The 13,458-nt window shown below is 47.9% G+C and overlaps 1 protein-coding gene across 2 annotated transcripts in view; it reads right to left on the bottom strand.

Moving 5' to 3' along the window:
• The window catches only part of SUSD1 (sushi domain containing 1), a 137,549-nt gene extending 125,835 nt beyond the window's left edge, over positions 1 to 11,714 (bottom strand). The window contains exon 1 of one of the 2 annotated variants that reach the window (XM_070375110.1): positions 10,547 to 11,714. In XM_070375110.1, the coding sequence (XP_070231211.1) occupies positions 10,547 to 10,628 (82 nt within the window). In that variant the 5' untranslated portion in view covers positions 10,629 to 11,714. Of the gene's footprint in view, positions 1 to 10,519 lie in introns of both variants that reach the window. The other variant, XM_070375111.1, reaches the window with a different exon arrangement.
• Between the last annotated feature and the right edge of the window lie 1,744 nt (positions 11,715 to 13,458).

Here is a 13,458-nt window from a genome sequence, read left to right as displayed (position 1 = left end):
AGAATAGCGCCTGCTCACTGCAAGGAGAGAGAGCCTGCGCGCAGCAGCAGAGACACAGAACAACGGACAATTAATTCATCTTAAAAAAGAACCACTGGAGAAGAGCATAAATGTACACAATTAGTTTACAAAGTGATTTTAAAATTTAACAATGTTAAATTTTGCAGACATTAATCACATATTTATTCCTTCTTGAAAAAAAAAGTGTTAGTTGTTCAGTCCGTTTTTTACTGTTACCTAATGAATTACTCCAAAACTTAGCAACTTAAAACAATAATAAACATTTGCAGTCACACAAACACCCAGAATCACCGGAGACAAAGTAACCAATTCAACCCAGTTTTAATACTAAAAGTCCCCTGTCCCAGGAAACCCCTCAGTTGGGTGCAAACCAAGATAATTGGTCACCCTATTTGGAGAACTTGTTAAAACAGAATCTGAAGTGTTGGGTTTGGGTGTGGGCAGAGCCTGAGAATCTGCATTTCTAAGAAGCTCCCAGAAGTGAAAGTGAAAGTTGCTCAGTTGTGTCTGACTCTGCAACCCCATAGGCTGCACAGTCCATGGACTTCTCCAGGCCAGAATACTGGAGTAGGTAGCCTTTCCCTTCTCCAGGGGATCTTCCCAACCCAGTAATCAAACCCAGGTCTCCCACACTGCAGGCGGATTCTTTACCAACTGAGCCACCAGAAGAAGTCTCAATCTATCAAGGACCCTGGGGAAAGAAAAGGCAATACCAAAGACATCTTTCACCAAGTCTGGACTGAGGCGCAGCTCAGCCGTGGGACCAACATGACAGAGAGAATAACCCAACAGAATCCTCCAGGCCAGGGCCCAGGTCACTGTGCCTTTGCTATTACCTGGGGACAGGGGTGGCGAGAGGAACTGCGTCAAGGCGCAGCTCCACAGCCACATGAAGGATGACGTGACTTCTGTCTTCAGCAGATTCTGCTTAGGACAGCAGAGAGGTGGCTACAACGCAGTAACCGAGGTGACTACTACAGAGGTGAGGGGCACCCCCGCCACCTTCCCCTTGGCCTAGGGATGCCGAGAATTACTGGCAGAGCAACAGGAGAATGCAAACTCCAAAAGTCTAAGAGGATACACCTGACAGGTACTCTCTGTTACTATTACTGTATCTCTCAGCTGAGGGCTGCCACCCGAGACTCACTTCCCTTCTCTACTCTGCAGTGACTAAGTCAGCTAAAACTACACCCAACAATGAGAGCACCGGTGTCTCAATCTCAGTTGGGGTTTTCTCTCTTGCTCCCTGATTATGGGATCGTAGGCAAGGAAACTGTCAGAGATCTGGTTTTAATCTTTCAGATGGAGATCACGTTTCGAGGACTAAATGAGAAATATCAGTGCTTCAGGAGCTTTCAAGCACTAGACAAAGAGCTAATTTCCATGAATATTTATATCTCTTTCCATAGATATTGTTATTGTTGTTAGAAACAAGTCATGCATGAGGCAGTGCCTGGTCTGAGACAACCTGGTTCAGAGCAGGGTTAAGACAGATCACTTGGGCTACAGTCCTAGCTTGGCCACTAGCTAGCTGAGGAATTCTTGACAATCCTGTGCCTCAGTTTCCTGTAAATCTGTAATCCGAAGATGAAAATAAACCTACAGGCTGTTTTGTGGGTTGAAGAGTAAATGAGTTCATTAGCATGAAGCAATTAGAATATGTCAGGCATTATTGTAACATCCACTCAACAGCTCTTCATTAATGAATAAATGAAGGTACTGACAGCTAGCCAGCTCCCAATTATACTAATAAAGAGTCATGGAGAGCTGCACTGATACAAAAACCCAAAGGAATATCGTGTAGACAGATGCCTGCCTATTCAGGGGGTTGATATTCTGGGAACCATAGTACCTCCTTGTTCACTCCCTGTCCACCTCCCACATCCTCTCAGCCTTCTGAGTAACATCTGACTCAGAAGTTGTAAGTTCAGCTTCCTCACCCTTTCAGCTCTGCTTACCCCTCCCTCCTCTCCATGTCACTGCACACGGACACCTAGACCTCGGGATGGAGTGGAGGCTGCCAGCTCGTATTTGAAAATTCAAGCAACAACTTACATGCACCCTTGAAACAACAGCAGATGGACTGTGACAAAGCAGATTTTGTCCACTGTCAAGAGAAGAAGGAAGTTTTAAAAGCACAGATGGAGTGCTTGGATTCAAATCGTGATCTACTCCCCAGCCGCTCACCAGACCAGCCCACTGCACCCCCTGCCTGAGATCCTGTCTCTCACACTCATGGAGACATGTGGAAACAGATCAGATGACCTGAGGAAGAAAGCAAAGGGGCGCCGACGCTCAGGAAGAGAAAGCATTCCCGAGTCTTCCACAGTACCACAGAAAATCGCACAGCTCCTAAGAGACTGCATCAAATTCCGGAGACAGAAGGAACGTGAGAGATCTCGTAGTCTCTCCTCTCCAACATGCCTGACAGGAAAACAAAAACAAACAAACAAAATAGCCTCTGCATTAAAAATCCACCAAGACAGAGCACACTCTACTCTTTCAAGCAGTATAGTCCTCGCAGGGCAGTGGGAACCATGGGCCACTCCCTCTCCCCTCAGTGCAAGGCTGCCATTCCCAGTCAAGAACCTACAACCTTTCCTTGCATTAAATGACTATCAGCCCACAGCTGCGCTGGCCCTTTTGCCTTCTTCTGTCCACCTTCCTCTTTAACCGAGACCAACTTGCAGCAGGACCGCCACACCTGGCCTCCAGACCAGGAACCAACCCATGCCAAGTGTCCCAACATCAGTGCTTCGGAACTCTGAGCAAAGCAGCCACACCCTAAGGTTCATGTCCTGAGTGTCACCCACAAACAGGCTGCCTCACATTCTCCAGCAAGCTGCATACCTTTTTTTTTTTTTTTTCTGTAATCCATATTCAACCCCACCCCCACCTCACCCCCCGCCCCGTCCCCTTTGCAGACCTAAGGCCAACAGGCCACTTGCTACCTTGGGCTGCAGAGACCTAAGAGCCCATTTTAGGATTTGACCAGAAGCTGAGAATAGGCCCTAAGAGCCAAGTTTCTGGAGAAGGAAGACAGGCCACGGTGGGAATCGGCCTTGTCAGCTCTAATCCTGCTCTGTTACTTTGAGTGACTGTAAGTCACTCCAGAACAAGGCACTCCTTCCATTTCCCCCTGTTTCCTCCTCTTCTCACTCTGAACAGAGTATGTGCGGCTGTGATTCACGATGACAGAGTGAAAACTATGGGATGCAGATTTGGGAAGTCAGCGCCCTTCATACCATAACAACTTCCCCAACCCCCTCCACCATCACTCCCCAAGCCTCTCAAGGCCTCTGCCCAACCCCTGGCTTTCCCCAACCCCAAAGGGCCTGAGCCAACAGGTTCCTCAGCCACTCCCAGACTCGGAGCAATACCAGGGAAAGGTTAAGAAACAGGACTGACTGGTTCCAGCCCTCCTCACCCATTACTAACCTCTCTGCTCCACTAGGGCTTGGCACCTCACCCACCCACCAACACCCTCCTGCTCTATCTACTACCATCTCACACCTTCCTCCCACTCAGGCTACCTGACTTCCGCTCCTCCACTCTCTCCTCCCTGAAGCATCTTTGTTGTTGTTGTTTTTGTTGTTCAGTCGCTCAGTCATGTCCGACTCTTTGCAACCCCACGGACTGCAGCACGCCAGGCTTCTCTGTTTTTCACCGTCTCTTGGAGCTTGCTCAAACTCATGTCCATCGAATCGGCGATGCCATCCAACCATCTCGTCCTCTGTCATTCCCTTCTCCTCCTGTTTTCAATATTTCCCAGGATGAGCATCTTTTCTAATTAATTGGCTCTTTGCATCAGGTGGCCAAAGTACTGAAGCTTTAGCTTCAGCATCAGTCCTTCCAATGAATATTCAGGGTTGATCTCCTTTAGAATTGACTGGTTTGATCTCCTTGCAGTCCAAGGGACTCTCAAGAGTCTTCTCCAACACCACAGTTCAAAAGCATCAATTCTTCGGCACTCAGCCTTCTATATGGTCCAACTCTCACATCCATACATGACTACTGGAAAAATCATAGCTTTGACTAGATGGACCTTTGTTGGCAAAGTAATGTCTCTGATTTTTAATATGCTGTCTAGGCTGGTCATAGCTTTTCTTCCAAGGAGCAAGCATCCTTTAATTTCATGGGTGTGGTCACCATCTGCAGTGATGTTGGAGCCCGAGAAAATAAAGTCTCTCACTGTTTCCATTGTTTCCCCATCTATTTGCCATGAAGTGATGGGACCGGATGCCATGATCTTAGCTTTTTGAATTTGAATTTTCAGCCAGCTTTTTCACTCCCCTCTTTCACCTTCATCAAGAGGCTCTTTAGTTCCTCTTTGCTTTCTGCCATAAAGGTGGTATCATTTGCATATCTGAGGTTATTGATATTTCTCCCTGCAATCTTGATTCCAGCATGTGGTTTGTCCAGCCTGGCATTTCGCATGGTGTACTCTGCATAGAAGTTAAATAAGCAGGGTGACAATATACAGCCTTGACGTACTCCTTTCCCGATTTGGAACCAGTGTGTTGTTCCATGTCTTGTTCTAACTGTTGCTTCTTGACCTGCATACAGGTTTCTCATGAGGCAAGTGAGGTGGTCTGGTATTCCCATCTCTTTGAGAATTTTCCACAGTTTGTTGTGATCCACACAGTCAAAGGCTGTGTGGAGCATCTTGGATGACAGTTAAATATAATTTAGCAATGTTACCAGTGAGAGACTGAAAATACAAATGGACAATGGCTAGATCATACATAAAAACAGAACTCTGACCTACAACCTGCAACCACTGGTCTAGTAAGTCAAACCACCTCTGTAACAGCCAAGTCATCAGGATTTAATCAGTATTGGCCAGTTTCCCTAATATTTGCCCATGCCTCAAACTTAGGGCCAATCAGAGAAAGCCAAATACACTACCCTAACCAATGGGACGCCTGCTGTTAGAGGGAAGCCATCTCCAGCTTCCCCATGGCAACATCCTCCAGCCAACGGGGGCACACCTGAAGACTTCCCTTTTCCGCTGTCAAGTTGTGACACTCCCCAGCCTGTCTTTGAGTCTCTGACAAACATAAGAGATGATGGCTGACTCTCTTGCTAGAGGAAGCTCTATATAAACAGCCTTTGCCTATTCTCATGGAGTAGTCTTCATTTATTTCCATACCAGATTCCGAATACAAGCCACAGTCCCTACTCACAAGGACCTCTCACACTAGTAAACAATTACACTGCAATATGGTGTAAGCGTATAGGGCAAAGGTATTATATAGATATGTATGTGTACATATGTGTATGTACAGATACTTCCTTAAGTGTTTAGTGTCCCACACAATATAGCACAGAGGCATGTGTGTGGTGTCTCTGGTCCTGCAAAGGGAACTGGAAAACTCCAAGGGGCCTCCAAGAAGGAGGACAGTTGGGCTGGTTTTGAAAACTGCACAGCACTCACTAAGTAGCCAGCTGTAGGGGAAGGCAAGAGCAGGTCTCCATTCTTCTCCTTCCTTCCCCTCTCCTGATGAAGCTTTCCACTTGTAGACCACCTTTGTTTTCGACCTTCTCCAGTAAGTCTCATTTTTTTTTTTACATTTTCAGTTTCTCACTCTACTGGGTAATTCATCTCATTCTAAAATGTGTTAGATGTACTGATGAACCTCTTTCCAGTGCAGGAATACTGACACAGATGTAGAGAACAGATACGTGGACACAGGAGGGAGGGGAAGATGGGATGAGTTGGGAAATTAGGATTGACATATATACACTACCATGTGCAAAACAGATAGCTAGTGAGAAGCTGCTATAAAGCTTAAGACGCTCAGCTCACGCTCTGTGATGACCTAGAGGGACAGGAGTGGGGCGGAGGTCTATGGGGGAGGGGATATATGCATACATACAGCTGATTCACTTCATTGTACAGCAGAAACTAACAAAGCATCGTAAGGTAATTATAGTCCAATAAAAAGTAAAAATAAAATGTGCTGGAGACAGCTTTACCACTGTTCTCCTGGCCAAAAAAAAAAGAATATCTTGCACTGACCTGGCCAGCCCAACTGAACACAATCTCCTATTTGCTTCGATCTTCTTTAAAGAGTATCTACTCTGCAGTCAAGGTCCTGCATTCATTTGAGCCCTATGGGATCGAACAGAGTCAGACACGACTGAAGCGACTTAGCAGCAGCAGCAGCATCTGGCTCTCACTCTCACTGCTCAGCTAGCTCTGGCTCCCACTGACAGAGTCACCAAAACTAAAGACTTGTTCTCAGTCTCCACACCCTTGGCTCCCATTCTCCTGGTTTCCTCGATGCTCTTCTAGTTCAGTCTTCCTTTGACTTATGTGGGCGCTGCTCCTTCTCCTCCACATGTACCATCTGAACTTAGTGTTTCCAAGAATCTGTCCTTGAAGGCTACTAAACACATCAAAAGAAGCTCAACATCACTCACTATTAGAGAAGTGCAAATCAAAACTACAGTGACATATCACCTCATACTGGTCAGAAGGGTCATCATCAAAAAACTCTACCAACAATAAATGCTGGAGAGGGTGTGGAGAAAAGGGAACCCCCTTGCACTGTTGGTGGGAATGTAAATTGATACAGCCACTATGGAAGACGGTATGGAGACTTCTTTAAAAACTACGAATAAAACTACCATATGATCCAACAACCCCACTACTGGGCATATACCCTGAGAAAACCATAAATGAAAAAGACACATGTACTCCACTGTTCATTGCAACACTATTTACAATAGCTAGGACATGGAAGCAACCTAGGTGTCCATCAACAGATGGATGAAAAAGCTGTGGTACATATATACAATGGAATATTACTCAGCCATAAAAAGGAACGAATTTGAGTCAGTGCTAATTAGGTGGATGAACCTAGAGCCTATTATACAGAGTGAAGTAAGTCAGAAAGAGAAAAACAAATACCGTATATTAACACATATCGATGGAACCTAGAAAAATGGTACTGATGAATAGGTTCTTTGCATGGTAGCAGTAGAGATGCAAAAATAGAACAGACTTGTGAACACATTTATGGGTAGGAAGAAGAGGGTGGGACAAATGGAGAGAGTAGCGTGGAAACGTATACACTAACATATGTAAAGTAGATAGCCAGTGGGAATCTGCTGTATGACTCAGGGAATTCAAACTGGGGCTCTGTGACAACCTAGAGGGGTGGGATGTGGCAGGAGGTGGAAGGGAGGCTCGCGAGGAAGGGAACATCCATGTTGATGTATGGAAGAAATAAACAGAATATTGTGATTATCCTTCAATTAAAAATAAATAATGAAAAAATTGGAAAAAAAACAAAAACCAAAAAGAATCTGTCCTCGGTCCTCTTAGTCTTATCAACCTCAAGGCTTCAAGTGACCATTGAGTCACCATCACTGCAGACACTTACTGTCCACAGCCTCAATTCCCTGTTGATTTCATCTCTCGAAATTCCTAACATCACCTCAAATTCAGGATCTCCAAAACAACGAAGTATCTTTCTTCCCAAATCTTTTTTTGTCCTCCTATAGAACCATATATAAAAGTGGCACCATAAAGAAGACTGAGGGCCGAAGAACTGATGTGTTCAAACTGTGGTGTTGGAGAAGACTTTTGAGAGTCCCTTGGACTGCAAGGAGATCCAACCAGTCAATCCTAAAGGAAATCAACCCTGAATATTCATTGGAAGGACTGATGCTGAAGTTGAAACTCCAAAACTTTGGCCACCTGATGTGAAGAGCTGACTCATTGAAAAAGACCCTGAGGCTGGGAAAAACTGAGGGCTGGAGGAGAAGGAGGGTACAGAGGATAAGATGGTTGGATAGCATCACGAACTCAGCGGACATTAGTTTGAGCAAACTCCGGGAAATAGTGAGGACATGGAAGCCTGGTGTGCTGCAGTCCATGGGGTCACAAACAGTCAAACATGACTTAGCAACTGAACAACAATGGAACCATATGGGGCTTCCCAGGTAGCACTAGTGGTAAAGAGCCTGCCTGCCCAATGCAGGAGATGCAGAGAAGCAGGTTCAATCCTTGGGTCATGAAGATCCCTGGAGCAGGAAATGGCAACCCACTCCAGGGAAATCAGGCAAGAAACCTGGTGGGCTACAGTCCACGGGGTCGCAAAGAGTAGGACACGACAGAGCACTATAGCACTATAGAACCATATACCAAATCAACCCGTCCCAAACCTGTATTGTTCCATCTTCCCTCTTTGGTTCGCTTGAACCTTAACATCTGTCATTAAGTCCTTCCCTTTCCACCTTATCATCTACACACAGTCCTCATTTCCTGCTGTTATGACTGTGGGGCCAAGAGTCAGGACTTTTAGAACAGATGTAACAACTTCCTCAAGAGCCCGTAAGCCTCCAGTCAGTTCCCACACCATCTACCGCAAGGAAACCTGCCCTTCATCACACCAGGTTCTCCACGGTTGTAAAGGATGGGAAAATGCTGACATAGGGAGAGGAGGCGCAACCTCAACCCTGACTTCCATTTCCCAAGATTCACACCACAGCAGTTAAGCAGTTGCAGATGGCTGGGCTTATGTAGTTACTTCGGTCAACATCTGAACCCAGCAAGTCAATGGGAACACAGCGGACAGTTTCCAAGGCTACTGTCTTCACATAGAGATTCTGAAGTATGCTCCAAGCATCTGCAAGCTTTTATCTACACTGCTGTGGGAGACCAAGTTAGAGAAGGAAGTTAGAAAGCCCATCAGAGCATCTGATGTTAAAAAAAAAGCGGGGGCGGGGGGGGGGGGCACTTCAGAAGATTCGCCAACCAAGAAAAATACCATCCGGGGATAGTGAAAGTCCGGAGGTGAAGAGAATTGGGGGGAACAAGAGTAGGAGCCACAGAGTCCCTGAGCATCTCCTTACATGGTATTTGCCATCCACTACAGGATGACTGTTTCATTTACTTCACTTCACTTCACAGGATGACTGTTTCATTTCATTAGGGAAGCTAGACGCTTTCCTTATACCTCTTTTTTCGGCTGCACTGCCTGGCATGTGGGATCTTAGTTCCCCAGTCAGGGGTTGAATCCATGCCCTCTGTTGTGGCAGCATGGAGTCTTACCCGCTGGACCAACAGAAGAGTCTCCCTTGTACCATTTTTTATATCACTCACTCCCTGTACTAAACCTGCAGTGATTATCAATGGCTTCTCACTGCCCAGAAGCATCTAAGTCTAAATGCCTGAGTCTGCCAACTACAACGCACTGCCTTCTGGTGAACTCCAACCTGCTGTTCCGCCCCCATTTTCCACCCACCTTCTACACATCAGTCAAACGGAAATGCAGACCCTGTGCTTTTGTGTCTCCACGTGCTTTCTTACTTTGTCCCCTCCATCTGGGATTTCATTCATTCACTCATTCATTCTCAGTGGAGAGCTGACTGTGCCCTCTGTGATGAGCTGGGATGCCTTTTCCTCAGCTTCCCATATCGAATATTACCTACTTTTTTTGGCCCCATTTAAGGGTCACCTCATCCACGGTGCCACCGGATTCCCTTATTCAAATGTAGTCTCTCCCTCTTCTGACGATTCAACTTTTCAGAGCACTGATGGGATTCTAGGGCTTACCTGGTGGCTCAGGCAGTAAAGAATCTGCCTGTAATGCAGGAGACCAGGGCTCGATCCCTGAGTTGGGAGGATTCCCCTGGAGAAGGAACTGGCAACCCACTCCCTGGAGAATTTCATGACCAGAGGAGCCTGGCAAGCTACTACTCCAACTGCCTGGAAATGGATTATTTGCTTGAGTCTTCTCCAGAATGGGCTTCCTAGTGACTCAGACATAAAGAAAATGCCTGCAATGAGGGAGACCTGGATTCCATCCCTGGGTTGGGAAGATCCCCTGGAGGAGGGCATGGCAACCCATTCCAGTATTCTTGCCTGGAGAATCCCATGGACAGAGTAGCCAGGCCGGCTACAGTTCATGGGGTGGCAAAGAGTCGGACACGACTATGAGGTCAATGAGGGCCAGCACAGGGACCTCACATCCTTCTCAAGAAAACTATTCAAGGACCATTCATCTGTTAAATGAATCAACTGATTAATGAGTGCTTTATTCCCATAAACTTCCTTACACTTCTTTATCACCATATTAGCACCCGGTTCTTCATCAAATGTCAAAAATTAAAAGGCAGGAAGAAAACTGCTCCAGGGTCAAGAATTTGTCGCGCAAAAGCCACAGCGGGGCCGGAAGCGTGACAGTGCAGGCGGAACGCCCTTCCACGCCCTCTCGCGCGGGGCGCGGCTCTCCCAGGGGGCGCCCCCACCCCCTGCTCGCGCCCAGCCCCGGCTCGCGCCAGGTCCCCGGGGGGCGCGGACCCGGCCGCAGGGCACTCAGCTCCCCGCAGCCCCTGTGCGGGGGCGGGGAAGGCAGCCGGGAAAGCCCACCAGTATCGCGGGGCCCCGCCCTCCCGATCTCCGACCTGAGCCCCACTCCCGGGCTCCGCGCCAGCCCGGCCCAGGGGCGGGGGAGCGCCGCGCCCGCTCCCCGCCCGCACTCACCGTCCTGGCTCCACGCTCGGGGCGCACCTCGGGCTAGGCTGAGCAGCAGCAGCAGCGGCAGCAGCAGGCGGCCTAGCGGAATGCCGACGCCCCAGGGTCCCCTGGCCATGCCGCCGCCGCCTCCTTCCCGGCGCGCCTGGACTCCTCCTGCGGCCCCGAGGCGCCGAGATAAGGCGGCTGGCGCCCCGGGGAGGGGACCGGGCTGGGCGCTTCCGGCGCCGCACGGGGGAGCAGAGGGTGCCGCGGGGTCCCGGGCTTGCGGAGCGGCGCGCGGGCCCTTCCTCCCCAGCAGGCCCGCGCCCCGGAGAATGCTCCTTCAAGCAATCGCTCCTGCACCGGCCGTGCACCTGCTGCGCGCCGGGCGCTGCGGGCCCAGGGACACCCGGCGGGCCCGGCCTAGTGACACCCCCGAACGTGGAGTTCCCGACTGCCCGGGAGAAAACGTGTCCCGTGCCCTAAGCCTGTGGAACGATGGCGGGATCCTAGGGGCTCAGGGAGGCACTCCCGGGGTGGCAAAGGAAGAGGGGTGAGGGGCAGAAGGAACAGGAATCTTTCAGGAGCTGAAAGAGAGCTGGGTGAGGTGGCTGGAGCTCCAAGGGCGAGAAGCCCGTCGGTCCAGGGCACCCTGGCGACAGGCTTGACCAGGCGACAAGACCGTCAGTGGCTTCAGAGCTGGTAGGACTTCCTGCTACTCCGGGGACAGTCAGCTTGGGGCGTCAGAGAGGCTTCAGGAAGATGTAAGCGAAGACCTGGGGGTGAGAAGGGCCAGAGAGGAATCTAAGCGGTGAGAGGCGTGGGGCTAGACTAGAGAGCGCGCATTCTAGAAATGGGGAGGGAGACCTCCTTAGAGGGAGAACGGACAGTTGGAGAGAGGCAGTGAGCTGCGGAGATAAAGAAGAACTCATAAACCCAGGAAAGGAGGTTGCTGAGAAGCCATCACCGGGATCTCATCAGGAAAGTCTCCCCGGTTGGCTCTGTAGGACTGGGAAAGTGGCCCGGGAGGCAGGGAGCCCGCCCAGAGCTGGTTGAGAGATCCAGGCAAGAGAGGACACGACCCGGAGCGGAGCAGTGGCTCTGAGTGTGGAGGGAAGTAACAAGTGAGAGTAGTATTGGGTGGAATCCACTGGATCTTATGACCAGTGGACTGCGGTGGACAAGCAAAGAGAAATTACAAATGTCACCGAAACTTTCGGTTTGGGCAGCTGGGTTGATGGCAGTGGGAATCACGCAAAGGGAGTTGTGGCAAGCTGGGATAGGGAGAGGCTGGCTGCAGGGAAAGAAAAAATAAGTTCCAGGTTGAACGTTTTCAGCTTGAGGTGTCCGTTTTTAGGTGTCTGTGGAGCACCCCAAGAGCAGCGGCCCCCTCCACTTCTTCACCCATATCCTCACTGGCTTTGTCTCTGTGCCATGGGCTTGCTCTCACCCTAACCACCCAGGACCACACCCATATAAGGGTTCAACTTGCTGTGCAGCCTTAAAAAGAAGTGGTTAAAAATAAACTTCCTAGGCCCTTTGCATCAGGCTTCCTTGCTAATTATTCTTTGCTTAGCAAAGATAAGAGCCTGCTTTGGGGAGTACTATGAACAGGGCAGGTAGTGCAAGCTATCTCCTATTATTTAGACAGTGCCTTTAAGCTCCGCTTTCCATGAACTTTCAAATCATGTCATTGTTTCAACAAAAATACATTCAGGACATTTTCACCAACCTATACCTCTTCTTCTCTGCCATGCTCCCATGCCAAATAAATACATACATTTTAATACATTTGTGTACATGTGTTTATAAATATGTGTATGTGTAGAGGTTATTGTGCTTGTGCTTAGTCATTCAGTCGGGTCCAACTCTTTGCGACTCCATGGGCTGTAAACCCCACCCCCCCTTCCCCAGGCTCCTCTGTCCATGGAGATTCTCCAGGCAAGAATACTGGAGTGGGTTGCCATGCCTTCCTCCAGGGATCTTCCCAGCCCAGGAATGAACCCCAGGTCTCCCACATTGCAAGCAAATTCTTTCCCATCTGAGCCACCAGGGAAGCCATATACATTTTTAATTGGTGATGTCAGGGAAAAAGTATCCAAAACTTGGAAATGGACAACAGATTACTGGGTGTCTTTTCAATGGGGTCTTAGGTGTTCTGTAGTAGCCCTTCTGAAGATTATTTTATTCTAGAGGATTGTGCACCATTTGGGGTTTTTTTAATTTTTTTTTTTTTTTAATCTTTTGGCTGAGTCTCGTGGCATGTAAAATCTTAGCTCCCCAAACCTGTGTCTCCTGAATTAGAAGCTTGGAGTCTTTCTAAATTTTGAAAATTTCATGTTAGTAAAATACATGATGCACTTATATCCTACATTAGATTGTGTGACTTTCCTCAGTTCTTTTTATTGACTGATTTTTTGTTTTCAAACAAATATTTTTTGTAAAAACAAACTACATCCTACCCAATGGTAAGTTCATGGAGTCACACAATGAAAAATTATCTTATTAGTACTTGTCTCTAGAATTAAAAGAGAATATTGAACCAGTGTTAATTAATTTTGGCAGTGAGATTATTACCAAGAAAATATTTAGCTTAAGAAAAATGTGCTTCTTTTAAGAGAGCACGGTCAGTACACTACTGTCTTGTAAAAGAGAATTTACAGAGAACCTTTTTTTCCCCATGATATCAAGATTTTAATGACTTCATCAAAGAAAAAAATGACTTTGGGTTTCAAGATGACATCATAAATTCTGAAAGAGCTCTCTCTTCTATCTCCTAAATCCCAGTAAAATATAAAATGTCCAGAGAGATACACACCCGAGTAAGTATGCAGTAGTGCTTTCAAACAGGAAAAAATGACATCAGTGAACGAGATAGCTTTGAAAACTGCGTTGAATTAGATTTGCCACACGGCCTCCACAAAAGTGTCCACTAAAAGAGATGGGAGATAAAGGGGAAAATTTTT

This window comes from Bos mutus, chromosome 8, assembly GCF_027580195.1.
Source record: "Bos mutus isolate GX-2022 chromosome 8, NWIPB_WYAK_1.1, whole genome shotgun sequence".
NCBI lineage: Eukaryota > Metazoa > Chordata > Mammalia > Artiodactyla > Bovidae > Bos > Bos mutus.
This window is presented reverse-complemented; position numbering and strand designations above follow the sequence as displayed.